Consider the following 27,453-nt stretch of genomic DNA (forward strand, 5'->3'; position numbering starts at 1 on the left):
GCTGACAGTGTAGGGGACACCGCACAGTCCCTGACTGCTGTATGCGGGAGCTTCACACACACCAGACAGTAGGCCTATTATCGTCCATCTTCCCGATGAAGAAAACAAGGCTCTGAGACACTTGCCGACGCACAGGCATATGATTTTGAGGGTTCGGTACCATCCGTTGAGTGAATGACTAGCTCTTGCTGGCGGGGGCAGAATGCCTCCTGCGCAATGGGGAGCACAGCGGAGCCACCAAGTGCAGAGACGGCTCCTCCTATCCCACCGGAGACAGTGGAAGGTGGGCGGAGAAGGAAAGAAGGAGCTTTCCGAAAGTAAACACTCAGTGACTAATACTCTTGACCACCCCAGGCAACAGTCTCCACAGCGTGTGTCCTGGCCTCTTTCTCTGCGAAGGGCAATTTGGGTCAACAAGAGCAGGGAGGAGCCCAGTGGTGAAGCCCTGTAGCCAAGGCTCCTTGGCCCAGAAAACACAAGGGGCTTTGATGCCTGCAGAAAGCAGTGGCTCTCCCCGCAGGATGCTGTGGCTGCTTTTGGGCAGGGCCCAGCCCCAGGGCAGGCCTCGCGCTAGATGCCTGGGAGGTCGTACCTACAGCTCGGGGTTTAACATCATGGCCTCGGAGTGAAAGAGAGGCCTCAGCGCTGCTGTCCCTGAGCAGTGTGGCCTTGGGCAGGGAGGAAACCTCATTAGACCTCACTACCCTGGTCTGTAAAATGGAAAGACTCATAAAATAGTAACAGCATCTCTCTTAAAGGTTGCTGGGAAGAAAACATGAAATCCTGCTTGCGAGGTGCTCAGCATTTTGCCTGGCTCCCAATGTCTGCCCAAAAAGTAAAACTGCTAGCCTTACCCCCTCCGAGATTCCCAAAAGGTTCCCTCCAGCCAAAAGCAAACTCAGCCCTCTGGTCAGAAATTGCCCTTCACCCCCAGGCCTGCAGGAGCCTGCCTCTCACTCCAGCGACTCCTGGAAAATGTATCGCTCACACAAATAATCCTTATTAGCCAACCCTACCAGGCTTTCTCTGTGTCTTCAAGCTAAAATAAAATCACTTAGAAAATAAAACTCAATGGCTTTCTTGTCTCATGCCTTGCTGTCAAACCCTAAGTCTATGCTTTTCAAATCAGGGTACACGCACAGCTCGGGGCCTGTGGGGTTTGCCAGAAATACATGAGGCCATGGGATAAATATGGTACACTTGGGGAAAAGCCAAACATTTAAACTGAAGGTAACTGAAAAAACTATCTTTGTAAAAAAAAAAAAAAAAAAAAAAAAAAAAAGACAGTACTTAGTGGAAAAAAAAGAAACACACGATAAATATGTGTATATGTATATACATACATGTGTGTATGATTTACCTAAATTAAACCTATGTGAATATGACATTGCCAACTATAATTCAATAATAAAAATGTTTCTGTAAAATACACAAAACCAAAAGATATATATATTAAACAAACAAACAAACAAAATACCTTCCTTTGTGCAGGTATCCTGAGCCAAGCAAAGGTTCTGTCTCGGAGGAGCAGGAATAAAAGTGCCTGAACGTCATGACACAGGTGGACCCCCAAGAAAGGTGGGGCAAGGAGTCTCCTCTCTGTAGTTTGGGGGCCGAAGCTCATGACCCCCAGATCCTGAGCATGAGCTCAGACAGAGAGGATGAAGATGGCGGGGAGGCAGGAGACAAAGAGAGCCCTGGGGACCCTGATCACCAGGGCTGTCCAAGAAGCAGCTCCCACGTGACTCAAGATAAGCCTGACTTGCCCTGGCAACATCCGCTGCGCGAGGAAGAGAAATTCTCCTGCTCCTTCAGTGCCGGGAGCCTGGGGAAGGAACCGATGGTGGTGCCTGGGAAGAAGGCCAGCTGGGGAAGAGATGAGTTCAAGATCACGCAGACCCAGGACTCCCCAGGACCAGGCACAGCTCCGGGGACCCTCCCTAGCGACCTCTCACACAAGTTGCTAGGTCGAACGCAACCCCTTAAGGGCTCACTACCTGCCGGAGATGACGGAGACTCCAGGGCGAACCTGGATGCTGCCTTGGGGGTCCCATCCAGCTTCCCTGAGACGGGAAGACACTTCTGTGCACAGAGAGATGTAGACACGTCCCCAGACAAGTCCTCTCTGATGTGTTTCCCCAAGCCCGGGGGCAGCTGGGACCTCCCCACGCAGGAGATGCGCGCCCCGGCCCGGGGGACTTCCCCTCAAGCCAGCCTGGCTGCAGCGGTGCTGGCCAAAGCGCGGACCGGTAGGAAGGGCCAGAAGGGTGCACGCGAGGGTGGCCAAGGGGAGGCGCACCCATATAATAAGTGCCTGCGGGGAGGAAGGGCCTTCCAGAGGCCCAGCAACCCCCTGAGTCCCTCGCAGCCGCGGGGCACCAAGCCTTACGCTTGCGAGCTCTGCGGGAAGGCCTACTCCCACCGGGGCACGCTCCAGCAGCACCGGCGCCTGCACACCGGCGAGCGGCCCTACCAGTGCCCCTTCTGCGACAAGGCTTACACGTGGTCCTCGGACCACCGCAAGCACATCCGCACCCACACGGGCGAGAAGCCCTACCCGTGCCCGGACTGCGGGAAGGCCTTCGTGCGCTCCTCCGACCTGCGCAAACACCAGCGTAACATGCACAGCAACAACAAGCCCTTCCCGTGTGCCGAGTGCGGTCTGACCTTCAACAAGCCGCTGTCGCTGCTGCGCCACCAGCGCACGCACCTGGGCGAGAAGCCCTTCCGCTGCCCCGCCTGCGACAGGGAGTTCGCCGTGGCCAGCCGGATGATGGAGCACCAGCGCGTGCATTCGGGCGAGCGGCCCTTCCCCTGCCCCACCTGCGGCAAGTGCTTCACCAAATCCTCCAACCTGATCGAGCACCAGACGCTGCACACAGGCCAGAGGCCCTTCAAGTGCGCCGACTGCGGCGTGGCCTTCGCACAGCCCTCGCGCCTGGTTCGCCACCAGCGCATCCACACGGGCGAGAGGCCCTTCCCTTGCGCGCAGTGTGGCCAGGCCTTTGCCCGCTCCTCCACCCTGAAGCGGCACCAGCAGATCCACTCCGGGGAGAAGGGCTTCCTCTGCGCCGAGTGCGGCCGGGCCTTCCGAATCGCCTCGGAGCTCGCCCAGCACATTCGGGTGCACAACGGGGAGAGGCCTTACCAGTGTGAGGACTGCGGCCAGGCCTTCACCAGGTCCAATCACCTCCAGCGGCACCGAGCCAAGCACAGTACCTGCAAGAAGGAGCCCATCCCCTCCTGCTCTGATGAGTGAAGGCTCTATCAGCCAACTCTCAGGGAAGGTGAAGACACTGCCGACCTCATTGCCTGGAACCCTCCTGCATGGACAAGCCCATTCACGTGGTAATGTCACCTAGCCCCACCGGTCAGCCTTTCCTCCCCACGGGTCACCGGCCATGGGGTGATCCATTGGATACATGTGTTCGATCTCTTGTGTCAAAAGTAACAGGAAGGCTGGTACCGCCTGTGTGGTTTCGTATCAGTCTTTCTTCTGAATCTCAGAGGTCATATTCAATTGGAAAAAGATAAGAAACAGTAGTGAGAACTGGTCAAGAGTTGAGTTCCTTGGTGGGGGGATCTCAGTGGATTGGGAATTATGTCCTGGGCACTGTGCAAGCCTCCAGGGATCCAGTGAAGAAAAAGATGGTCCTGTCCTGCCCTCAAAGCCATATGCAAATACCGAGAAGGCATCAGGGGCTGGTCCTCTTGGGGAGAAAGGTACTTTTCAGTTTTTATGTGAATAAAGGAATCCCCGGAAGTGGTTTCTGTGAGCAACTCTTCCAAAGCAGCAAAGCCTCCCTGAGGTTAGCTCAGACTCAGCCAGGTAGCACATCATTTCCCTTTCCTACCAAAATTACTTTACCCTTGGGAAATGGGTCTTGGCTTTGAAGTAGAGAAGGCCTTTATCTTAAAGAGAGGGGAATTTATGTCCTATGTTTTGGAACCAGTTATTCTGTGCATCCAGAACAATCTTAGCATCTGAAAAAGAATTCCCTTCCTCTTTACAGTCAAACTTGTAAGCTGGATCTAATCCGAGTCTCACCCACAGAATGTACACATGCTTCCTGTCCGGCCACCTCTTTCCCTGTTCCCGCTCTGGGGACTTAAACCATATGTAATTTACAGAGAGTAATATGCCCATTTACAGAGAGATATATAACATTTCTCCAAATGCGCCTGACCATAATTCAAGAAACCTCTTAGATTCACTTAAATTTTCCAGGTCATTAGCTCCAATTTGAAGTAGATAAAATAAAATACCCCTTGCCCACATGCCAATTGGTTTGTCTCTTTTCAGAGTCTTAAAACCAGGTTTGGAAACCCACATGATTCACAATTACTCTCTAATGAGGTTATTTGAAATCTGTGTATTGCCAACAGCCATTCTTCAAAACGTATTGATTTTCTATAATTTAAAGTCAGTAGTTCTTAGCTCTGGACCCCAGCTGTGAAGAATCCATGACTTCACAGAGTTCCCTTGATGCACAGGGGCAAACATGGAATAAGATATTCCATAAGACCGTTTAGTACTCTCCTTCTGCGGATATCTTTTTAGCATATTCTGAAAATTGCCACCAAAGGGTGTCAACTATGAACTTCTCTCGAATTCCACCTTGACACATGGGAGCCAAAGAGAAGTGGTACATGTTATCATACTTTGTTTGACAAAGGTAACCTTAGTAGAGGAGTTCAGACTGCATGCCTGGAGGTTTTGTGTCTTCACTCCCCTAGACATATCTGCCCATCCAACCAACAGAGTTAGCTGGTTCAGGGTCTGGCATGAGGGCCAATGGTTGAGTTATTATTCCATCCCCATCATTTACCAGTGATATGACCTTGGCTACAGCTTCTGTGTCTACATTGGCTAATTAGGAGTGATAATAATGGGACAATAAAAATTGGAATTATCCTGCCAGAAAAGGAAATTTGGCTGAAGGCACAGGTATTAAATTGTTGGAAGTCATAAAAATCAACCATAGCCTTATTATTATGAACAGAGTAAAGGTTAGTATTTTTTTTCCTGGGTAACCAATGAAATCCTTGAAGACTGAAGTCATTATTTCTCTTCTTTCTTTGTATTCTTTTTTTAAAAGATGGTTGTTAGTACAGTTTTGATAATTTAAAAAAATTATTTTGCTTCTATAAATTTTTAAGGCAGTTGTTCCCCAAACCAGTTCCTAGAATGGCTGTCGAGAAGTTACCTGAGCTGTTTGTTAACCACACAACTTGGTGAGTCCTAGTTTTGAATATTGAAACAGGTCTGCTGTGCATCTTGGATTCGAATTTTTTAAGCTTCCCATATTTTCTGATGCACAGCCAAGTTGGGACCGCTGGTACAATTAATTATTGGTGATAATTACCTTTTATCATCTAGTAAGCAGATAACATGAAAATAAGCAGGGAACCAGGATGAGATCACGGTAGAATGAGACTAAAAATCGGCTCAAACTGCTAGAATACCTCCTGACTTGGGTATGACGGACTCAAAGTAGCAAGCAGGTTTTGATGTGGTCCCATAATCAGTACCCAGGTATAGCTTCCAGATGGGCACACCTTTGGGGAGAGAGTGTGTACTTTTTGTTAACAGGCAGAAAAAAACTAAGCTTAGCTTGTGCTTGGTATCTTTGGAGCTACATACTGTGTTTCTGGAATAAAAGAGATTATAATATACTGAATAGACTGAGGAGAGCTTCATTAATCCTTCAGTGGTATCACATAGTCAATCACATTTTAAGGAAAATTCTCCTGACCAGTCTTTTCTCATACCAGCTGCAAGGATCATATTGAATACATGGTGCAGGGGAACGCAGTCCCCTTACTGTAGCCACAGGTCACTGGGCTGGACAGTGGTGCTCAGGTGAAAGGCCCCAATTCATGGACTGGCAAAGCAGATACAAAAGGGAAGTCAACCAGCTGCAAACTGGTATGGCACAAATTCTGCCCAGTAAAGTCTGCCCGTCCAAAGTGGGGGCATTTGAATCCTCTGTTTGCAGAAGAACCAGTGTTTGAATAAGTGTATTCTGGCTCAGATTGTTACCCCAAATAATAGTGAACTACTTTTCTAGTTTTCTAGTTTTTTATAAACCTTCACATCACAGCAGACAATCTTATTTCCCTGTTCTGTAATTAAAAATCAGAGCAGGGCCATCTTTGTAATAGAATTGAAAGCATCTTTCTAGACTAGTGCCATTTCCAGTTTAGTTTGTCAAAATTAATTTGGATATACCAAATAAAAATGGTCATTTATAAGATTCCACTTAATTAACATTCCCTTGATATAGTCAACAGAGTCCACAGTCATCATGATCCATATCCTATAGATAATAGTGATAATAGCACCTTACATAGTATTCAGTGTGCGTGGGACTGTTTTAAGTGTTCTGTACATACTAACTATTTAAACGTTAAAGTAAACCTATGGTGATTATTATCCTTAGTTTTAAGATGAGGATATCAAGAGACAAAGAAGTTATATTGCCCAAGATATCATAGCTAGAGCATAGCATAACGATGATTTGACACTTAGGCATTAAGTGGAGCCATTTAATGGCTCCAGAGGCTGTGCTGTTAACCACAGGTCCAACTGTCCTTGTTTGGTATAGAGGAATACTCTGCAATTATTGATGACATGTATTTTAAAAGTAGGTGACCATAAATTCAAGAGAAGATAAAGGTTGAAACACAGCACAGCAGAAACCATGGCATGACCCAGGAAGGAAGACCTATGGATTACTTAAGAATGGATTTGGGAGAGCCTGGGTTGGCAGCTAGTAATCATGAATCCCGTAGAGAAGCTGTCAAGAAGCCAACCAGGAGAAAGGGATTTGAGTTAAAGGAGCCATGGTTCCTTGAAGGCCCACCGATGTTTTGTCTCACTAAAGAAACTTTCTGTGTCTATGCTGTACACAGAAAAGTACACCAGCAAAGAATCTTGACACTCAACATTTACACGAAATTTTATCATCCAAATACATGCACCTTAAACAGTTATGTTACCTCTGATATGAACCCAACAGACCACCCAGGAGTTCCAACTAAGCCTTAAAAGTTCTTGGAGGGAAGGAAAACATCAATTTAATTGACGGACTACTCAAGCAGATGTCATTGCTAGACTCAGACCTAGACTGTGGACTACAACCTCAATGACCAACGAAAATATTGCCAAAGATGGAATGACAATGTTTCCTCAAGCCAGAAAATGGTGTCTTTTTAAAGTTGAGAGGGAAGCTCATTTTTAACATCAGTTGCCCTCTCTCCATTCTGCATAAAACCATGCCAGAACAATTAAAAAATTTCCACAATGGCTGGATAATATTTTTCCATGTTTTCCCCTTAACCACTTCCCACACCCTCAGTCAAATTGGCTAAGAGTTTCCCTGTCCCAGGAGTGTCAAGCACTCAGTAGACCGGTTCAGTGAATAAATGGAGCTTCCAGAAAACCGAAGCTATAATTAGGATTTAAAGTAAAACTGACCTCTTCTGTAAAGCAAAGAGGATGTAGAGGCGGCCAAGGACAAGGAGGGAAGCAAGATCTTCGGTGGTAGTTCAGATGAAGTCAAGGACAAGTCGGGTTAGTAAATAAGATGAAGAAATGTCCAGTATTTCAGAGGTGGAGTCAATAAGGTTTGGTGACAGCATAATTCAGTGAACACTTTTTAGGGGTCGGACACTACGTCCATCATCCCAACTCATCCCTACAACAATGCGTTATGGGAGACCCTTGAAAAATATCCCCATGCGGGATATGCAACAGTTTTCTTCTCCAGAAAAGCAGAGAAGACTAATAGGTCTTGGCCATTGTCTATCAGTATTGTTAAGCAAGGGTCATTGAGGTCTATGTGCTCCTTCTAAGAAACAGATTGCATATCTGCCACATGGAGAACATGCAGCAAACCCCCCACTTTTTGGTTTAGAAATCGTGCTTGCTTGCATTTTTATTTTCTGCCATTGTGGTGGTTTAAAAACTATGCCCACATAAGTATCCGTCAAGGGGTGAATGGATAAAGAAGTTCTGGTGTACACATACACACACACAATGGAATACTAGTTAGCCACGAGAAAGAGGGAACTCTCCCATTTGTGACCACAGAGAAAGACATGTTGAGGACACTATGTATGCTAAATGAGATAAGTCAGACTGAGAAAGACAAATGCTGTATGATGTCACTTATATGTGGAATCTAAAAAAAATCACACTCATTGAACCAGAGAGAAGAGTGGCTGCCAGAGGCGGGGGTGTGGGAATTGGGGAGATATTGGCCAAAGGGTACAAAATTTCAGCTATAAGACAAATGAGACCTGAGGATCTGAGGTAAAACACAGTGATTGTAGTTGTTAACATTGTATCGTATAACTGAAATATGTTCAGAGTAGAACTTAAGTGTTTTTACCAAAAAAAAAGAAAAAAGGTAACTTTGTGAGGTGATGGACGTGTTAACTGGACGGGGAGAACCCTTTCATGATGTATGTGTGTATCAAATCACCACAGTGTCTACTTTAAATATCTTACAGTGTTATGTGTCAATCATAGCTCAATAAAGCTGAATTTTTTTTAAAAAAACAAAGAATTTAAAAATTAACTAAAAATAAAAAATATGCCCACAAATTCTGATACTCCTCCCTTTAAGAAGTCAGTCTAATCTCCCTCCTTTTTGTGTGGGCTGGACTCAGCGACTCGGTTCTAACCAATGGAACAAAGTAGAAGTGTCAGTGCACAACTCCTGCGGCTAGATCACCAGCATTGTAGTTTCCACTGCTTGCTTTCTCTCTCTGTCTCTCTCCCCTCTGCCCCCCATTACTTGCTCTGAGGGAAGCCAGCCACCGTGTCATGAGCAGCCTTTTGAAGAGGTCCTTGTGGTGAGGAAATCCTCTAACAGCCACATTGGTCAGCTTGTAGGGGACCCTTCAGCTCCAGCCGAGAGTTCAGATGACTACAGACCTGGCTGACTACTTGACTGAAACCTCATGAGAGACCCGAAGCCAGAACTATTTATCTAAGTGGCTCCCAAATTCCTGATCCTTGGAAACTGTGTGAAATAATAAATGCTTATTATTTTAAGCTGCAAAGTTTTGCTTGGTAATTTGTTAATGCAGCAATAGCTAACAAGCCGTAATATAGAGAATAACTTGCTCCTAACGAGTGAGAATGCAGTCATTAGATGTCATCACAAGCCCTGATTTCTGCCCTAAGAAAATTGACGGAGGGGTTGGAACACATCACCTTCTTGGCACCACATTCCCCTCCATCCCCAAACAGTGGTTACCATGAAGGCTGGCAGAAGCTTGGCTGGTAGTCAGGAAACCCTGTGTCATCTGCCCCATTGCTACGTGAGCCGTCCTAACTCAAGGACCCAGTAAAAGGGACCCTGTGGGAAAGGGTCAGAAGCACTGTGGGTAATATCCGGACGCCAGCACCACATTTGATAAGGAATAATAAGAATGAAACCCTTTTAGTCACCATTTTTTTAAAATATTGCAATTCCTAATTCATGGAGATAAGTGAACTAATGCATGGTCTTCCCTAGAAAGTGGAGAAATCTCTAATTCTCTAGAATCTAGCACACAGCTCTATGAAAGTAGTGTTATCCCCACTTTTCAGATAAGAAAACAAAGTTGTGGGAAGCGTAAGCAACATATCCAAGATCACGTAGCTAGGAAGCATGGAAGCAGAACACCAGCTCAGATCTGTGCAGCTGAACGGCCTCACCTTGAGGCGGGGGCGGGAGTGTGGACCTGAGGTCCAGTCCCAGGCTTCTCCCTTGGCTCACTGGGCAGTCAGTGTTCCTTCTGCTATAAACACTGTCTCTTCTCCGAACCCGGTTTGTGCCCACTGCCTGCCCTCAGCCTCCTGTAAGTACCACAGCGAGCCTTTCCCATTTCTCCTTCTCACCCTCACCTTGGAATTCCCGCCTTCAAGGACCAAGGGGGTTACTGAGGGAGAGGAGTTGAATAAGAGGGGAACGTAGACACAAAGGTGAGGCAACGGCCCGCCTGGTGAAGGTCCCTCCTCACTCATTCCTGAAAGGAAAGTGGCAGGAAACGAATACACAGATACCTAGTTTTTCCATTTTGAGACGGCAAAAGGTATGTCCTAAAAAAGGGATTTTAGGCGTCCATGGAGGGAGACATTTGGGAGAGACACCTCCCTGGTACTTCTGAAATCACAAGACATACATCTGGAAACATACATCTAATGGTTCTCTGTCAACCTGGGAGTGTATAACTCTAAACACACAACACAGGATGTAGTTCACGTGCGCCCCATCTTCCCCACGTAATTAGCTCCACGATCATGGTGTCTGGACGTCTGCATATGAGGGTGTGAGTCGCTTGTATTGGTCTCCTCTGGCTCCATAACGAAGTGCCACAACCTAAGTAGCTCGCAACAATAGAAATTTATCTCCTCGGTATTCGGGAAGCCAGAAGTCTGAAATCGGTATCACTGGGCTAAAGTCAGGGTGTCGGCAGGGCCAAGCACCTTCCGGAGGCTCTAGGGGAGAATCCGTTCCTTCTCTCTTCCAGCTTCTGGTAGCTGCCAGCGTTCCTTGTCGTGTGACTGCGTCATTCCAATCTCTGTCTCCATAGTCCTATTGTCCTCTTTTCTCTCTGTGTCAAATCTCTCTCTGCCTTTCTCCTATAAAGACACTCTGATGGCATTTAGAGTGCACCCACATCATCCAGGAAATCTCCCCATCTCAAAATCCTTTATCACAGTTACAGGTTCCAAGGACTAGCATCTTTAAGTACAATCTTTAGGTGGCTGTTGTTTAGCTGAGTAGCCTACCGCAAAACGGAGAGTATCAGGTCCTTCTTGCAACCATGAACAGTAAGCGACAATCACTTATTTCACTTCAGGTAGCTGAAAGGACAGTAGAAACCTAATTTCTCCTGTCACTTAAGCGAAGAAATTTTGGAACTGCAGTGGACCTCAGAGATCACTATGTTACAAGTGAGGGAGCTGCAAATTGCACAGCTCCCAGTGGCAGTCCAGAGCTCTTTCTATTCTACCAGATCGCCTTTTTTACTTTAAAGTGGTTTGATTTTCATCTTTTAAATTTACTAAAGGTCATAACTTTAATGGGATCTATTAATTTCAGAAATTATGGTAGATTTAAATAATACTTAGAACAGATTAAGATGGAAATGTTTACATTTTCTTTTTATACTAATAAAATGGCTTTAAGATTACATTTTCAATTCTCCATCTACAGCCATTTCTGTCTCCTAAGAGCCATTCATCATACCAGTTTCCATCTCAATTAAACTATCTACTTAAGCTTTCAAGTTATTCCATCACCATATTACTTATTTCAGATTGTTTTCTACCATCACCACTTATTAACTGGGTAAAGATGGAAAGCAAAAACAAGTTTGCAATTTCAGCATGCAATTTTCCAAATTCTTCTCCTTCCATCAAATTTCAAAAAAATCTTAAAACATACTTGCACCATGCAAAAGAGGTTAATGCCAATATAATCATAAACATAAAAGAAGGCATTCATTAGAGGTATATTAAAGATGGTCCTTTTGTAATGATACATCAGTTCTGAGAGAATCCATAAAGAACTAAAGACAGTGATGAAAGTAGAGTCAATGAGACTCAAAGCCACTCCCTAAATTTTGTAAAGTAGTTCTGAACAGGTTCTTTGAGAATCCAATAAAAGCTATGGATCCTATCAAAATAATCCACATTACCGATGTTTTCCTTTGTGGTTTCAGGGAGACATAGACTTTGTAAAGCTCATCAACTGGCTTGAATTTAAGAACTTCTGTTAGATTGATTTCACTTCCAAATATGTGCCCAGCACCCTAACCCAGGAACTTAAGTAAGTTACAATAGGAAAGGATTATAGCAGACTTACAAAGTAAGCCCCACCAAAGACACTCTTTTGGATGATTTTTAAAAAGTAAAAAAAACAAACAAAAGATGACTAAGACAACTTGTACCCCAAAGGGGTGAGTGGATTTTTTAAAATATGGAAATGAAATCACTACTAATATGGGAAGCTAGCCATATTCTATTTTGTAAAGGTAACAATTACTCCTGGAATATATAAAATTTGTATGTGTAGGTTGAAAAAGTTACAAGTTCATCCAAATACGTACTGTCACAGCTTCTTAAAAAATAAATATTTTATTTTGAAAAAATGCACAAGTAATGACAACAATAAAATTACTAAGGTACTCTAGGGAAGAGGCTCCGTTTGCATCCCAGACTGCATGCAAACCAGCACAGGGATTACTATAGTGGACAACTCCAATAAAACTAGTCCTGAGAGGACCAAGCAGGACACCAAATTATGAAAAGGGCCGGGCTTCTTGATAAGGAGTCTGCTGACTATAAAAATTCACTTAATTCTCGGTCCTTAATAACAGCATTACCTGCCCCTGAAAATCCCTACTTTACTCCTGCTAGAGATAACCATAGCATTTCTATGAAGGAAAAAAAACACACACACACAGTCTTAGATTTACTTTAAGCTATCCATGGCAGGGCAAAGTCTGGGGAAAAACCTGGACTAAGTTAGTGACCACATTAGAAAGCTTGATTTAGTTAATAGATCTTAATGGAGATAAAAACAAAAGGTGATGATAAACTTAAGAGTTTCAGCCATCAGGATTTCTCCACTTTATGAAGCTGTTCCTGCCTCCTCAGAGCACTGACTCAGTAAAAGAATGACCACAGTTAGCACAGGAATATGGGTTCTCTCCAGTACAGATCCGCTGATGGGGCTGGAGGGAGGCCCGCCTGGTGAAGATCCCTCCTCACTCATCCCTTCTCACTCATCACAGTAGAGGGAGTGCTCTCTGGAGTGTTTTTGTTGGTGTCTTTTTAACCTGACCAGCTGGACAAAGGCCATTCTTGGCACTCGTATGGCTTGACCTACCAACGGATCACCTTATGTTTAGATGGAAGGTTTGGTTCCCAAACCCCTGCAACAAATAGGACAAACCTATAGTTTGGAGTCCCCTTTTCCTGTGTTTCAGTCATCTGAGCTATGATGGTTCTGATGCACAATGTAGCAGGAATTTCTCATGGCACCATTTCCCGTAGCCGTATTAGAACACTCTGTGTTGTGTCCATTACACCAGTGCCTCTACACATCTGCTGTGAGGTTGAAACCTTTATCACATTCAGGGCACTTATGGGCTGGTCCCTAGAATGAATTGATTTGTGCATGTGTAGGTTGGCAGTCTGCAAGAATTCCTTGCTACAGATGGGACAGTAGTAGGAACGTTCCCCTACATGATTCTGCACGTGTTTCCAAAGTCTTGAAGAGATGTTTCATGGTTCTTACGTTGGTAAGAGCAATCTTTTCCAGAGATTGGCTCTACGTCTTCAACAAATGAGTCAAGAAGAATAATAGTTTCATCATCTTCTACAGGACCTCCTGAAGTTCTTCTGAGTGCTCAGAGGATGGTGGTTCTAAGTCCCCATGCAGTAAGTGAGAGTTGGAACTAGAAGTGACAGGGACTCCTACAGTGGTTTCACGCTGTAAATGGTAGTAAGTTTCATCAGTTTCCTCATTTCACACTGAGTTCTACCGGAAGCTCTCGCCTACCTGAGGGACCCACAGAGAGACAGCGAGTCCTGGAGGGTGACAAAGACTCTACTTGATATTCCAGATGGAGACTGGATTTCTGATGTATCTTCCCCAGGATTAGGCTGCATTCACCTGAAGATGACTTCTTTGTATCCTGGGCCTCTCCTAACTGCCATGCTACCTCCATACATATTCTTGGGCCACTGGGCTAGCTATTTGTTCTTGACTTTTTGTTGGGGTTCTGGTCCTTTGGTCTTACATACTTTCTAAACAGATTTGATATAGCTTCATTTTATCTTTTCAACATTCTAAGGGGGGAAAAGATAACTTTTATTCAAAGAGTTAGTTAAAATTTACTCTGGGAACTACAAAATTCTTTCTGCTTTTCTAAACAGTTAAATAGTTTCTAATTCTATAAAGAATTGGAACACTAATTGTCTGACTTTCAGTTAAGATGGTGCTGTGAGTTTACAATTTAACCACCACTCCTGAAATGCATGGCAATGCAATAATAGATAAAATATAACAAGAGAAAAAATTTAAAATACAGCTGTGCTCAGAAGCAAGATTAAAATCCTCATGGACCATAATCGAATAGAAACACAATGTAGTAATTGGGGCTAAAGATGTACGCTTGTGGGGTTCTGGGTCAGAGAATCAGTTGATGTGGCTGGGAGTATAATTTTCAAATTATGTGTAAGTGAAATAAATAATGGAGCTGGGCTGGAAAAAAACGTGATACCAGCCCATGAGATGGCTTATGAAAGCTTCATACCGGAATAGCAGGTAGAAGCAGATACAGCCTCTCAACCAGGAGGCAGTCAAGACTGGAGGAAATACATACGCTAGAAAACAGGGGAATAAAGGATCACAATCAAAAGCTGCTCCTCTGAATGCACTAATCAAAAAGAGAAAGCACTAGTAAGACTGATAAAGGAAAAAGAAGGGAAAACATAAAAATATTAGAAATTAAAAGGACGAAATTATATTTATAGTAGAAAGCTTGGAAACTAGAATAAATATTTCAATAAATTAAGTAACCTGATGCCCACAAATATAAAAACTTAACTGAAATGGAAAACTTTCCACAAGATTATATAGATCATCAAAGTGGCATCAAAAAGATAAAAACAAATAAAATTTTAAAAATAAATAAAAATAAACTTTAAAAAATTAACTATTGTTTAAAATGTTGTTTTCCCTAAACCTAAACAAACAAAAACAAAAAAAAAACCACTTAGTCTTATGTGGTTTTAAACTAAATTCACCAAATCTTCAAAGAACGCAGTCCTTGGGGCGCCTGGGTAGCGCAGTCGTTAAGCGTCTGCCTTCGGCTCAGGGCGTGATCCCAGCATTTCGGGATCGAGTCCCACATCAGGCTCTTCCGCTGGGAGCCTGCTTCTTCCTCTCCCACTCCCCCTGCTGTGCTCCCTCTCTGGCCAGCTGATAAATAAAAAAACTTTAAAAAATTAACTATTGTTTAAAATGTTGTTTTCCCTAAACCTAAACAAACAAAAACAAAAAAAAAAACCACTTAGTCTTATGTGGTTTTAAACTAAATTCACCAAATCTTCAAAGAACGCAGTCCTTGGGGCGCCTGGGTAGCGCAGTCGTTAAGCGTCTGCCTTCGGCTCAGGGCGTGATCCCAGCATTTCGGGATCGAGTCCCACATCAGGCTCTTCCGCTGGGAGCCTGCTTCTTCCTCTCCCACTCCCCCTGCTGTGCTCCCTCTCTGGCCAGCTGTCTCTGTCAAATAAATAAATAAATAATCTTTAAAAAAAAAAAAAAAAAACAAAGAACGCAGTCCTTTTCTAATATAAACCACCCTAGAGAAGATCAAAAAGAGAGAAGGCAACTTTTATATGAAGATTGGATTAGGACAACAAAAAGAAAGAAAATTATGGTCAAATCTCACTTATAAATACAAATACAAAAATCCTAAGTAAATATTAGCATATCAAATCAAGCATGAAAAATGAAAATCCAAAGCCAACAAATGAACAATCAAAACACAACACATCATGACTTGGAACTGGCAAGATTTCATTCTTTTTTATGGCTGAACAATATTCCATTTTATATATATGTATATATATATTTATTTTATATATATAAAATATAGGTGCATAGGTAGGTACATATTTCACTTTTTTTAATGTCAAACTTTCCAAGTGGCTGTACTATTTCAAATTCCCATCAAAAATATATATAATATATATTATATATTTAATGAATATATATTTTATATATATTTATATATATTCATTATATATTTAAATATATAATATATATATTCCATTATAGAATATTTATATGTATCACATCTTCTTTATCCATTCATCAGTTGATGGACACTGGGCTGCTTCCATATCTTTCTTAGCCATTGTAAATAATGCTGCTATAAGCATAGGGGTGCATGCATCCCTTTGAATTAGTGTTTTTGTATTCTTCGGGTAAATACCCAGTACTGCAATTGCTGCATCCTAAGGTAGTTCTATTTTCAAATTTTTGAGGAACCTGCATACTGTTTTCCCCAGTGGCTGCACTGGTTTGCACATTCCCACCAACAGTGCACGAGGGTTCCTTTTTCTCCACATCCTTGCCAGCACCTGTTATTTCTTGTGTTTTTGATTTTAGCCATTCTGACAGGTGTGAAGTGATATCGCATTGTGGTTTTGATGTGCATTTCCCTGATGATGAGTGACAATGAGGAGGGCACTTTTTGTGATGAGCACAGAGTGATGTATAGAGTTGTTCAATCACTACATTGTACACCTGAAACTAATATAACACTGTATGTTAACTAACTGGAATTAAGGTAAAAATTAAAAAAATAAAATAAAATAAAATAGAAACAAACAAATAAAAACACATCATGACTAAGAAGGGCTTATTCCCCAAATAAAAATAAAGATGTTTCATCATCAAGAAATTTTATTGCAGTAATTTACTACATTAACTGATTAAACTAAAAGAAGTGTAGGATCATCTCAACAGATACGATGGAAAACATATTCAATAAAATTCATTAGAAATTCATGATAAAAACTCTTAGAAACTATGAAATAAAAAGATACTTCTTTGGAATTCCTTGAAAATAGCTTAAGACAAGGACCAAAGTACTGCATACTTTATTTGGGAGGTGATCCCAGAAAGCAGCCGTGAGGTCTCAGGAAGAATGAAACAAGCAAGGAAAGTAAGGCAATATAAGGGTTTGTTAGCAAGATTACTTCTCTAAGCAACAAGGTCTCAATATTTATATCACTGAGACTCCTAGAAGCATGGAAGGAATTGTCCATCAGAGAAAGGAACTACTAGGAACTGGAGCATCCATCCATGAGCTCCCACTCACCATTGATTGAGGGGTGACCTCAGGACCATTAACATCCCTAGCCCAGCACTTCTAGAATGTACCCTCCCATAAGGACTGAGTGGGTTCCTATGGTTTCTGAAAAGGCTTGCCATTGCAAAGTAGGCCATTGAGGGAAAAAAAAAATCACCAGAGACACAGGGCATACACTTGAAGTGAGATGCTGTTAGCATGAGTCAACAACGTTCACTATAGATACAAATGAAATCAGAGATGCGGTGCTAGGTACCAAAAATGTCTGCTACAGTTACCTAACAAAAACCTACAACCAACATCACAATGGTGAAAGTCTTTAAAGTCAGGAACAAGACAAGTAGGCCTCTTCTTATGACTATTACAATTTAACACTGTATTTGGGACCTATCTGATGCCATAAATCAAGACAAAAAAGAAGTACAAAAAATAGAGTACAAATTGTTTTTGTTTGTAGATGATACATCTGTCTACAAAAAAGTCTTAAAAATTGACCGTAAGAGATCTTTACAGCAAAGGAGAGAATTTATTTTAACAAGACACCAAAGGAATCATAAAGGAAAATATGGTAGAATTAGATTACATTAAAATTTTAAAGGTCTGCAAAACAGAGTCGCATAAGTAAACATAAAAGACAAGTGAGATTTGGAAGGACATTAATGACACATTACTGTCAAATAACTCAGCTGAATCAAAGAAAAATAGACAAAAGATTATGAAAAAACAATTATAAAAGAAGAAACTCAAATTGCTGAGAAACATAGGAAAAGATGCTCGATCTCATGATTCATCAAGAAAATCCAAAATAAAATGCAATTCCATTTCATGTCCATTAGGTTGAAAAGCTTAAAAAAATTGACAACCTCCTGATGTGATTCACTGAGAAGAGAACTTTGCTTACATCATATTCCTGCCCCAAAGTGCATAACTGAATCTTTTTTTTTTTTTAAGATTTTATTTTTATTTATTAGAGACAGCCAGTGAGAGAGGGAACACAAGCAGGGGGAGTGGGAGAGGAAGAAGCAGGCTCATAGCGGAGGAGCCTGATGTGGGGCTCGATCCCATAACGGTGGGATCACGCCCTGAGCCGAAGGCAGACGCTTAACCGCTGTGCCACCCAGGCGCCCCGCATAACTGAATCTAATCATGCACAAACCATTAGGCAAATGCAGATTTAGACGCAGGACACAGAATAACTGGCCTATACTCTTCAACTATGTCAATGGCATGGAGAAGAAAAAGAAGTCTAAGAAACTTTTTCAGATTAAAGGAGACTTAAACAAGACAACTAAGCTCAACATGTGTCCTGGGTCAGAAAAAAATTGCTAGAGAGGACTTGATGGGAAAATTGGTGAAATTTTATAGTTCTATACCAATGTTAAGTTTCCTAAATCTGATAACTGTACCATGGTTACAAAAGAAAATGCCTTTGTTATTGTCAGCTGCATATGGGAATACTGAGGGCTGACAACTCATAACATCTGCAGCATTCAAATGGCTCAGGAAAAAATTACGTAAATAAAATATAAATATATATGAAGGAAAGGAGAGGAAAGAGGAAAGAAAAGGAAAAGATAAAGAAGGAGAAAGAAAGCAAATGGAACACAAGTATTTTTTTTTTTAAAGATTTTTATTTATTTATTTGACAGAGATAGAGACAGCCAGCGAGAGAGGGAACACAAGCAGGGGGAGTGGGAGAGGAAGAAGCAGGCTCATAGCGGAAGAGCCCGATGTGGGGCTCGATCCCATCACGCCGGGATCACGCCCTGAGCCGAAGGCAGACGCTTAACCACTGCACCACCCAGGCGCCCCGGAACACAAGTATTAATAGTTGGCGAATCTATGTGGAACTTCCACGGGAGGTCATTACACCATCTAGCAATTTTTGTGCTGGTTTGAAATTTTTTCAAAATAAAATGTTAAAAATATGTGTTCATATCAAACATTGGTAAGGATGTAAGGAAACTGAAATTTTCATATTCTGCTAGAAGGAATGCAAGTTGGTACAGTTCTTTGGATACTAATGTAATAATAACAATGTGCTATTATATTGATATACAATAACATAATATGATGATATTATGATAGTAATGTAAGTAAAACTGTACGTATCTATATCCTTTAATCTAGCAATTCAAATGGAATGTGGGAAGAAAAGAATAGAACTTCATATTTATTCATTTAATCTCTCAAGGAAAATTTTACATTTGATAATGGATATTACATATTAGTATGATGGGACATTTATATAATTTATAAATAATTATAGAAATATTGGGGATAAGTGGTTAAAAATTTTATTGGTAGGGCAGGCTCGTCAGCAAAGTAGGAGATCACTGTCTCCACTGTACATATATCTACATATATATACACACATGAATATTAACTGCAGCACGATTTATAATAGCAAAAATCTGGAAACATCTTAAATATCCATCAGTAAGAGAAAAGATAAATTATTTTATTCATATGTTTTATGTGTTTTATTCATATGATGGGATACTAAATATCAGATAAAAATAAATGAAATAGAGCTTTAAATATCTACATGGATAAGTTTAGAAAATGTTGGTTTCTCAGAGTCCATAGTCTCTCATGCTTCATTCCCCCTTCTGATTACCCCCCCTTTCTTTATCCCTTTCTTCCCCTACCGATCTTCCTAGTTCTTATGTTCCATAGATGAGAGAAACCATATGATAATTGTCTTTCTCTGCTTGACTTATTTCACTTAGCATTATCTCCTCCAGTGCCGTCCATGTTGCAGCAAATGTTGAGAAATCGTTCGGTGATGGGTGGTAGGGAGGGCACGTATTGCATGGTGCACTGGGTGTTACACGCAACTAATGAATCATCGAACTTTACATCAAAAACCAGGGATGTACTGTATGGTGACTAACATAATATAATAAAAAAAATATTTAAAAAAAGTTTAGAGAATGTTGGGTGAAAAAAGCCAGTTTCAGAGCAATAATGAAGACACACTAGTAAATATTACGTGTTGTTTGTAGATATTTAAATCCGTCCTTGAAAAACAAAAGCACTGACCAGACAACAAATTCATGATAGTGCTTACCTCTGGGGAGGAATAGAGGACATAAGCATCTGGGAAGAGATTATAATAGAGTTGAAACTTAATTTGTAAAGTTTTATTTCTTGGCCCCCCACCCCCATAGAGATCAAGAAATCTAAAGAAAATATTACTGTTAATATCGGTTAATTCTGTATGGCAGATATATGGATGTTTGGTCTATTATTCTTTAAACTTTGCTGTACCTTTTGCTTTTTCGAAGAAGCAAAACAAGCCTGAAGGTTTTTTTTCTCTGATGGATTACAATTCCCATAATGAAGATCCTGACAAATCAGACTCATTCCTTCAACTCTCCATATGGCACCGCTATGGCAATGCCAAAGCAACTTTAAATCAGAGCCCCTAAGAGAAATACTTATCAATGGAAAACTCATGTTTCTTATTTTTATAATGTATGTTCTTAATTTCTTAATTATATGGAAATGTCACTAAAGTTAGGAGCATGTAGAACTACAGTGATCACTTCTTGATCCCAAATATAATTCAGTGAAAAGTCCTTGGTTATTATCTTGGTTTATGCAAAGATAAAACCAAAAATTCTCTCAAAGTTTAAAAAGTAATGTAACAATGCAAATTTTGCATATTATTGAGTTACATATTAAAGTCTGTCACGACTTCTACGTAAAATTACCAAGTTCTTGCTAATGGCTCCCTCAGTTCAATATTTCAGGTTATGTTTAGATAATGAAAGAACTTTAATTATTCAGGAATTTGCTGATTTAGATTTCTCTAACATTTGGCTTCTCAATGGCATTTTCATCTTGCACCTTGAACCCCATTCCATCTTCACTAGAGAGAGAGATGATAAAGCTTAAAATTGTTCTATTTTACTACTTGTTGTGATAATTAATTATATTTTAATGAGAAAAAAACTGGGCTCAGTCAGTTAAGCATCTGCCTTCTGTTCAGGTCATAATCCCGGGGTCCTGGGATTGAGCCTGGCATCAAGCTTCCTGCTCAGCAGAGAGCCTTCTTTTCCTCTCCCACTCCCCCTTCTTGTGCCCTCTCTCTCTCTGTCAAATAAATAAATAAATACCTAAAAAAAAGTGAGAAAAAAATGACACTATTGATTTAACTTGAAGTTACCCCCAAAATTTAATTGTAGGAGTTTCCTGTGGCCCTCATTTCCATTAATAATTAGGAGATAGCTCCCATATTATTGCTGCCAAAAAAATCTATAGGGTAAAAGTGTCCAAGGTCTATCCAATGATCCACTTCTTTTAAGCAGTAATTTTGGCCGTCTCTCAAAGCTCAAGTGTAGAGAGAAAAAGGCATTAAGAATTTCTGTCTCAAGGAGTTACGTAGGTTCTCCTTTTACCATATTTTTAATGCATGCAAGATCTGTAGTGTTGTCTCTTTTTTCATTTCCTTGTTTTTTAAGATTTATTTATTTATTTGAGAGAGAGAAATTGAGAGAGGATGAGAGGGGGGGCAAAGGGAGAGGGAGAGAAAATCTCAAGCCGACTCCCCACTGAGAGTGGAGCCCGACGCAGGGCTCAATCTCATGACTATGAGATCACAACCTGAGCCAAAACCAAGAGTTGAATGCTAAACCAACTGCACCACCCAGACCCTCCTCTTTTTTCGTTTCTTAATTGGACATTTGTTTCCTCTCTTTTTTTCCTTAAAAAGTCTCACTAGTGGCTTGTCAGTCCTTAATTTTTTTTCGATTTTGTTGATCCTTTACTCTATATGTATTTTCTCATTAATTTCTGCTCTTGTTTTATTATTTTATTTCTTCTAATTTTCTTGTATGTATTTCCTTTGTTTTGTTTTGGTTTGGTTTAAAAATTTTTATTTGTTTATTTGTCAGAGAGAGAGACAGAGAGAGAACACAAGCAGGGGGAGAGGCAGGCTCCCCAGTGAGTAAGGAGCCCGATGCAGGACTCGATCCCAGGACCCTGAGATCATGACCTGAGCCAAAGGCAGCTGTTTGACTGAGCCACCCAGGCATCCCTGTTTTATTCTGTTTTAAAGATTTTATTTATTTGAGAGAGAGTGAGCTAGAGAGAGAGCACAAGCAGGGGATGGGCAGAGGGAGAGGGAGAAGTAGGCTCCTGGCTAAGAAGGGAGCCTGATGGTGGGGCTCCATCCCAGGACCCCGGGATCATGACCTGAACCAAAGGCAGACGCTTAACTGACTGAGCCACCCAGATGCCCCTATTGTATATATTTTCTACTCCTTCTCTAATTTTTCTAGATGAATAGAATGCTTGCTCATTAATACTCAGTCTTTCTTCTTTTCTACTGTATGCCTTTAAGGCATAAACTTCCTTCTAAGGATTTCTTTGGTTAAATTGTCCAAATTTCCATATGTAACATTTTCATATGGTTCAACTCCAAATATTTTCTAATTCTGTTAAGATGTCTTCTTTGATCATAGGTTATGAGGATATATGCTAAATTTCCAAATATATGATAATTTTCTGGTTATCTTTTATTACTGATTTCTAGCTTAACTGTATTAGGGTCAATAATGTAGTCTATCTAGTCTGTATAATTTCGTTCATTTGAACTTTGATGAGACTTGCTTTGTGGGTCCAGCTTATAGTCAAATTTTTTGATGTTTTATGTGTGGTTGAAAAGAAAGTATAAGGAGGGCACATATTGCATGGAGCACTGGGTGTTATATGCAAATAATGAATCATGGAACACTACATCAAAAACTAAGGATGTACTGTATGGTGACTAACACAATAAAAATTATTATAAAAAATAAAAATAAAAAATAAATAAAAAGAAAAGAAAGTATATTCTGAAGTGCTTAGGTAAAGACTGTTCTATATTTATTCACTTGGTCATGTTTCTTGATTATTTTTTATAAAGATTTTATTTCTTTATTTATTTGAGAGAGTGAGACTGAGCATGAGCGATGGGAGGGGCAGAGGGAGAAGCAGACTCTTTGCTGAGCAGGGAGCCTGATGCCAGGCTTGATCCCAGGACCCCAGGATCATGACCTGAGAAGAAGGCAGACACTTAACCAACTGAGCCACCCTGGAACCCCAATTTCTTGATTATACTCATTATATCCTTACTAAGCTTTTGTTTGCTTTTTCTATAAATTACTAAAAGAATTGTATATAAAAAGCTCCCAGTATGATTATGGATTTGTTTACTTCTCTCTGGTTTTGACCATTTTTACTTTACATATTTTGAGACCATGTTATCTTCTCTAGTTAAAATGTATGTGGGGGAATAAAAGAAGAAAAATTGGTTGCAAAGGTAACTCTGGCTCTTTTTAATAAATCAGGATTGTTGCTAGACAAGTTTCACATTGTAGGACATTTTCTTTCATAACATCTGTTATCAGTTGTATTTTTTCTCTCCGAAAGAGAGAATGTTGACTCCTAGCCTCCATATCACAGAATGTAAACTTACTTGAAGATAGAGTCTTAACTTGGAGTTAACCAAGTTAAAATGAAACAATTAGGTTGGGTCTTATTCCAATACTATCACTGTCCTTATAAAAAGGGCAAATTTGGACACAGAGTAAGACATATATAGGGAGAAGATGGCCATCTACAAGCCAATGAGAGAGGCCTGGAACAGATTCCCTTTCACACCCTTCAGAAGGACCAACTCTGTAGATACCTTGATCACGGACTTTTAGCTTACAGAACTATGAGTTAATAAATTTCTGTTATTTAAGTCACACAATTTGTGGTATTTTCTTATGGCAGCCCTGGAAAAATAATGGAACATAATAACTTACAAGGCAATTTTGTTATTTAAAATGAAAAGTATGATTTAATGGCACCTGGGTGGCTCAGTCAGTTAAGCGTCCAACTCTTGATTTTAGCTCAGGTCATGATCTCAGGGTCATGAAATGGAGCCCTGGGTCAGGGATTCTGCTTGAGGATTCTTTCCCTCTGATCATCCCCTGCTCACACGCTCTCTCTTTCTCTCAAATAAATAAATTAATTAATTTAAAATATCTTAAAAAGAAATAAAATAAAAGTATGATTTAAGCAGAAGATAAAAACCTTTCTTTCCTTAAAAAGGTAAAATGAAGAACCAGAAGTCATGGAGAAAAACTGATCTGCTATTTAGTAGAATACCCTTTTATAACTTAATAGTAAAGTTAAAATTTTTTATCTGCTATTAAGAGAGACTTTTGTTTAATAAACTTGGTAGGTCAGTCTTATTGAGCAAAAGAAAACAATTCCCATGTCCTCAGAATTGCATTTTATGATTTCCTAACTAAGGATGAGAAAGACAATTCCCAAGTTCCTTCAGGGAAGATCAGTGCAACAAATATAATGAACTCTAACAGGTTTAATAATAAATCACCAAATCTCATAGGCATAATAAATTCAACCAGGGAATTATTGTAATATAGACTCAGTGGAATCATCACAAATACAACTTCAGAGCAGTATGAATTACAAATATAGTGCAGATATATTAAACTTTTCTGAAAGCCAAATTTTAAAGCTTAATTTTCTTAACAGAAATCTTGGAACATGCTATTTTTGAGGTTATTTATTATTGGAAAGAGAGGAGTGTGAAAATGTATAGCCATGGCTGTCCTACGATAATGTCAGCAAGGATAACTATGTCTTCCTACAAACTTTTTATAGTACCTTGCTAGAGAGAAAATATAAAACTGAATAAAGCATAGAATTATGAATATGGCCCAAGAGAGAACTTCTTCAAGGCGACCTGTAGAATTTTGCCATCACATACACAAGCTTTCTTGTTAGCAATGTTCCGGTCTTTCAAATTCCCAAAAGTGCCCTCTTCTGATATTGTGAGCATTTTGAGGTTTTTGTGCCACATGTTCAGATCAGTGCTTGGGGTATACATTTGATGGATAGTCAACTGATGAATAAGATGAGACTAATGGTTTGATGAGATTCCATTGTTAGCTGATCCCATAAACCCAGAGCAAGCTTACTGACAGTAAGAAACATACCTATCATCTGAAAACTCTTGATGATGACATCCAATCTGATATGATAGATATACAGATAATTGGCTACATTAATGAAGTATGATGTAAAATACTTAGGTGTAAGTATTTTCAAGTCAAAATTTTAATAAAGGTCCACTCATGTGTTTTTTTGTTTGTTTGTTTGTTTACAGATTCTTAGAAATGAAAGAAAAGGCTCTTGGAAGTCATCTTTGATCATCATTTAATGCAGGAAACTCATACAGATGATCACCTGACCACTTCCTAGACATTTCAAATGGTTTGAGTGATAGAAATATCACACATTCATTAGATATTCTATTTTACCACCTGATTGTTCTAGTTATTAGAAATGCTTTCCCTAGAGTGAGCCCCAAATTGGCCTACAGTTAAGTCTACTCATAAGTCTTAATTTTGCCCCAAGGAGATATAAGAAAGAAGTCCATCTTAGAAATGGTAGCTCTTCAGATACCTAAAAAGAACAATCATGTCTCCACTGAGTCTATTTCTAATTATAAAACAAACACATTTCTGTATTTCAATAGATGCCAGGGATACAGTTAATTTTCAGTGATGGGGTTGGAGATAAGTAGGGGCTGGAGAGAATGATTTAATTATAGTTATAACCTCTCTACCAATTTGTGTCTAAGCTGTTTCATGTATAGGGAGTCCAAGGAATATTTCAGCAGCAGGCACATAGAGAGTGAGTTAAGGTGAAAGGAAACGTCAGAGGCCATACAGATGTTTTGTTGTTGTTTGTTTTGTTTTGTTTCATTTTTGCTTTCCCAGAATTTTGTTCCTTTTCTTCTTATTATTATTAAGATTTATTGAGAAATAATTGGCATACAACATTGTGTAATTTTAAGGTGTACAATGTGATGATTTGATGTATGTATATGACACCAAATTCTTGCCACGATAAGGTTAATTAACCCATCCGTTACCTCATATAGTTACCTTTTTTGGTGTGGGTAGTGAGAACTTTTAAGATCTGTTCTCTTAGCAACTTTCAAGCATACAATACAGTCTTAACGGCATTCACCATGATGTGCATTAAATATCCTCATTAGATGATTTTATAAATTGTTCATATTGTCTGTAGTCTCTTCCCTAATTCTTCTATTTCTGGCCTTTTAAATTATATGCAAAGAAGATCATTGTTAAAATATTAGGAATAAAATGTGGTGAGATACCTTCATTCAGTCATGAATTCCTTCACTCTGTGATAAGCGGGATTTATGCATTGTCTGGCAATTCTGTTCTTCCCAAACTTGGTTCCATTAAGACTCTCTGGAGAAAAGGATGTATATTAGTTCCATTAATTAATAATTTCTATAAAATATTATTTCGATCTTTTAAATTTTGGTGCCTAGTCCTAAAAGACAAATACCTTGAGAAAGATAAGTGGCATAATAAGTGCAAATGTAATAAATAGAAATCATCTTAACATTCCTAATTTCCATTAATAGCAGCCTCTCTCTGTATGCACACAGTATTAATAATCCCTCAAATCTCCAGATTGTAGGGATGAACACTGTATATCCATATTCTATAATAAAGATATAAACAGACTGCTATTCTACCATGTTTATTTTTGTGGCATGGGCATATGTTATCTTAGGCTGCTAAGGCCACATAAAGAATGGGGGCAGGGAAGCAGTAGAAGGAAATTAAGGCCACATTTCTGGTGGTATAAAAATAACCTTATAGGAGCACCCAGGTGACCCAGTCAGTTAAGGGTCCAACTCTTGGTTTCAATTCAGGTTGTGATCTCAGGGTCATGAGATCGAGCCCTGCATGGGCTCTAGGCTCAGCACCGAAAGTCTACTTGAGATTCTCTCTCCTTTTCCTTCTGTCCCTTACACTTGTGCTCTCTCTCTCTCTCTCTAAAATAAGTAAATACTCTAAAAATATAAACCTTATATTTATTCTGATATTTCCCTTGTCTTTTCCATGCTGGCTCAGCTTATCTACTGATGCTGTTTCTGCTCATTCTTTCAGTCTGTCATGTGTGTACAGCCACAAAACACATAGTAGAAACCACATTTTTCTGTCTTATTTGGGGTTATCCTTCTTTTACTAACCAACCTCAGCTCCCGCCAGTCTAAACCCACCGAACTGTGCTGGGATTAGCATCAGAAAAATACTTCCCAGCACCACCAATGTCTTTTGTAGAACATGAGATTGCCAAAGTTTCAATTATGTGCAAATGATGATTATACTGCCTGATGTGGTCGGGACATCCCTTCTAATGGGTGGTTGTTACACAAAATTATTCAGAAAGCAAAGGCGGAGAAAGAAAAATAAGGGCCTAGGGAAAAAGTCTGTAAGTTATCAGATGCTTAAAGTTTTATTTTTCAGAATGAAATTCCTTTTAAATATTTATTTATTTATTTGAGAGAGAGAGAGAGAGAGAGAGAGAGCATGAGTGGGGAGAGGCGCAGAAGGAGACAGAGACAAGCAGACTCCCTGCTGAGCAGGGAGCCTGACCTGGGGCTCGATTCCAGGACCCTGAGATCATGACATGAGCCGAAATCAAGAGTCAGACACCTTAACTGAC

General features: G+C 40.4%; 1 protein-coding gene across 1 annotated transcript; it reads left to right on the plus strand.

Moving 5' to 3' along the window:
* The first annotated feature begins 1,277 nt into the window (after positions 1 to 1,277).
* ZNF648 (zinc finger protein 648) lies at positions 1,278 to 3,259 on the plus strand. The gene has a single exon (XM_008701129.1). It carries the CDS (start codon positions 1,553 to 1,555, stop codon positions 3,257 to 3,259), a length of 1,707 nt encoding a protein of 568 aa, XP_008699351.1. The 5' UTR covers positions 1,278 to 1,552.
* The last annotated feature ends 24,194 nt before the right edge of the window (positions 3,260 to 27,453 follow it).

Source organism: Ursus maritimus, unplaced genomic scaffold (assembly GCF_017311325.1).
Source record: "Ursus maritimus isolate PB19 unplaced genomic scaffold, ASM1731132v1 scaffold_2, whole genome shotgun sequence".
Lineage (NCBI taxonomy): Eukaryota > Metazoa > Chordata > Mammalia > Carnivora > Ursidae > Ursus > Ursus maritimus.